Source organism: Gymnogyps californianus, chromosome 27 (genome assembly GCF_018139145.2).
Source record: "Gymnogyps californianus isolate 813 chromosome 27, ASM1813914v2, whole genome shotgun sequence".
Classification (NCBI taxonomy): Eukaryota; Metazoa; Chordata; class Aves; order Accipitriformes; family Cathartidae; genus Gymnogyps; species Gymnogyps californianus.
In genome coordinates this window covers 7,529,209-7,531,033 of record NC_059497.1, presented here as the reverse complement: position 1 = coordinate 7,531,033, position 1,825 = coordinate 7,529,209, and the positions used below count along the sequence as shown (strand labels likewise).

Sequence of the window (1,825 nt, the reverse complement as noted above, 5' to 3'; positions counted from 1 at the left end):
AGTCAGGAGCAGAAGAAACAGATGATTAAAAACTCTCAATTATGTATAGATATACTGGAGAAAGCTTCTGATCCACAAGGTCATGAAGGAAGACTGTGGTAACAAATGTTACCTGGAGTTTAGACTTCCTTCAAGAGGTGGCCAAACTTATACCAAAGTATTGATAGTCATATTTTTTTCTGAATCCTCTTGCAGTGTGACATGATCTTTCTCATCTGGAAAGGAGAGTGCATCTGAGTGCCATGGCAGATGGAAATCAAACCATGATGACTGAATTTATCCTGTTGGGATTTACAACTAGTCCTAACCTACGGGCCATCCTCTTTGTGCTGTTTCTGTGGCTCTTCCTGATGACCCTGGTGGGGAACATAGGAATGATCCTGTTAATCCAGACTGACCACCACCTACATACTCCCATGTATTTTTTCATCAGCAGCCTGGCCTTTTTGGGTGTGACTTACTCAGCCATCATCACATCAACAGCACTGATGACTTCAACAGCAGAGATCAAAGCAATCACATTCACTGGCTGTGCCACGCTTTTTTTCTTGTTCTGCATTGCTGTATCCTGTGAATGTTATCTGCTGGCAGGGATGGCATATGATAGGTTTGTGGCCATCTGCAACCCACTGCTTTACACAAACATCATGTCCATGCAATTCTGTGTGCTCCTCGTGCTTGGCTCGTACACTGTGAGCTGCATAAATGCCATCATTCAGACTTCAGTTGTATTCCGCCTGTCCTTCTGCCACTCCAACATCATCGATCACTTCTTCTGCGATGCTCCTCCAGTTCTGAAGCTGTCCTGCTCCAACACCTTTGTCATTGACATTATTCATTTCACCTGCAGTACAGTGGTGGCAACGTCTACAATTTTGATCATTCTCATGTCCTACACCTGTATTATAATTGCCATCCTAAAGATTCAGTCTTCGAAGGACAGGCACAAAGCTTTTTCCACCTGTGCCTCCCACTTGATAGCTGTCATGGTCTTCTATGGAACAGGTTTTTTCATGTATCTGCGGCCTAGTTCAAAATAGTCAATCAGGACAAGATCATCTCTGTTTTCTATGTCTTGGCAAACCCTGTTCTGAATCCCTTGATCTATAGCCTGAGGAACAAGGAGGTGAAAGAGGCCTTCAGGAGGACTGTACAAAGGAAGTTTTCTTCTGTCTGAATTGTAATGTTGGGTTGGGCTTTTCAGCAGCATACAGGTTTGATTGCATCAAATTTGATGTGCTATAATTCTAACTTCTTTGAATGAATTATTTATGTGAATTGTTTCCAGAAAAGGGCCTAAAGAAGCCTCTTCCTTTCCAGCAGTTTAATTGTGTTAAACCTAACTTCTAGACAATTCTGGGTTTAAGACCTATCTACCTGTGCCTAGCCCTCTTCAGTTGGAGACCTGCACATATCTCTAAGGATTTGGTATACTTTACCCTTTCAGACTGAGGGAGTTATCTGAAGGAGACAGACAAAACTTAAGAGTTGTACAGTTCTCTAGGAACAAATCTTATCCAGCTGATTTATTGTATTGCCCTTCTTCCTGGCACTCCTTTGATCTCTCCCTAAAATCCTTCTCCTTCCTACGGTGGCTCTCACTGCACGACTGCCTCTCCTGCTTTTCTCCAGGATCTTTGTGAGAAACTGCAGTGGGTCAAGTTCATCCAGTTGTCTCCAGCTATCAGGTTGGAGACATTCTGTGGTTGGCAGAGTTCCCTGCAATTCTGAAGAACCAGTGGCTTTTCCCCATTCTTAGACTTCCAGTGTTTGCAGTTTAGTTTATGCTCTTGAAAATCTTTTAACAGGAACATCTCATTACCTT

General features: G+C 42.9%; 1 protein-coding gene across 1 annotated transcript; it reads left to right on the top strand.

The window, feature by feature from the left end:
* Nucleotides 1-242: 242 nt before the first annotated feature.
* On the top strand, nt 243-1,177 carry LOC127026122 (olfactory receptor 1020-like). Its single transcript, XM_050911190.1, is given in 2 exon segments — nt 243-1,029; nt 1,032-1,177. Coding segments are annotated over 2 exon segments (933 nt in total).
* Nucleotides 1,178-1,825: the final 648 nt, after the last annotated feature.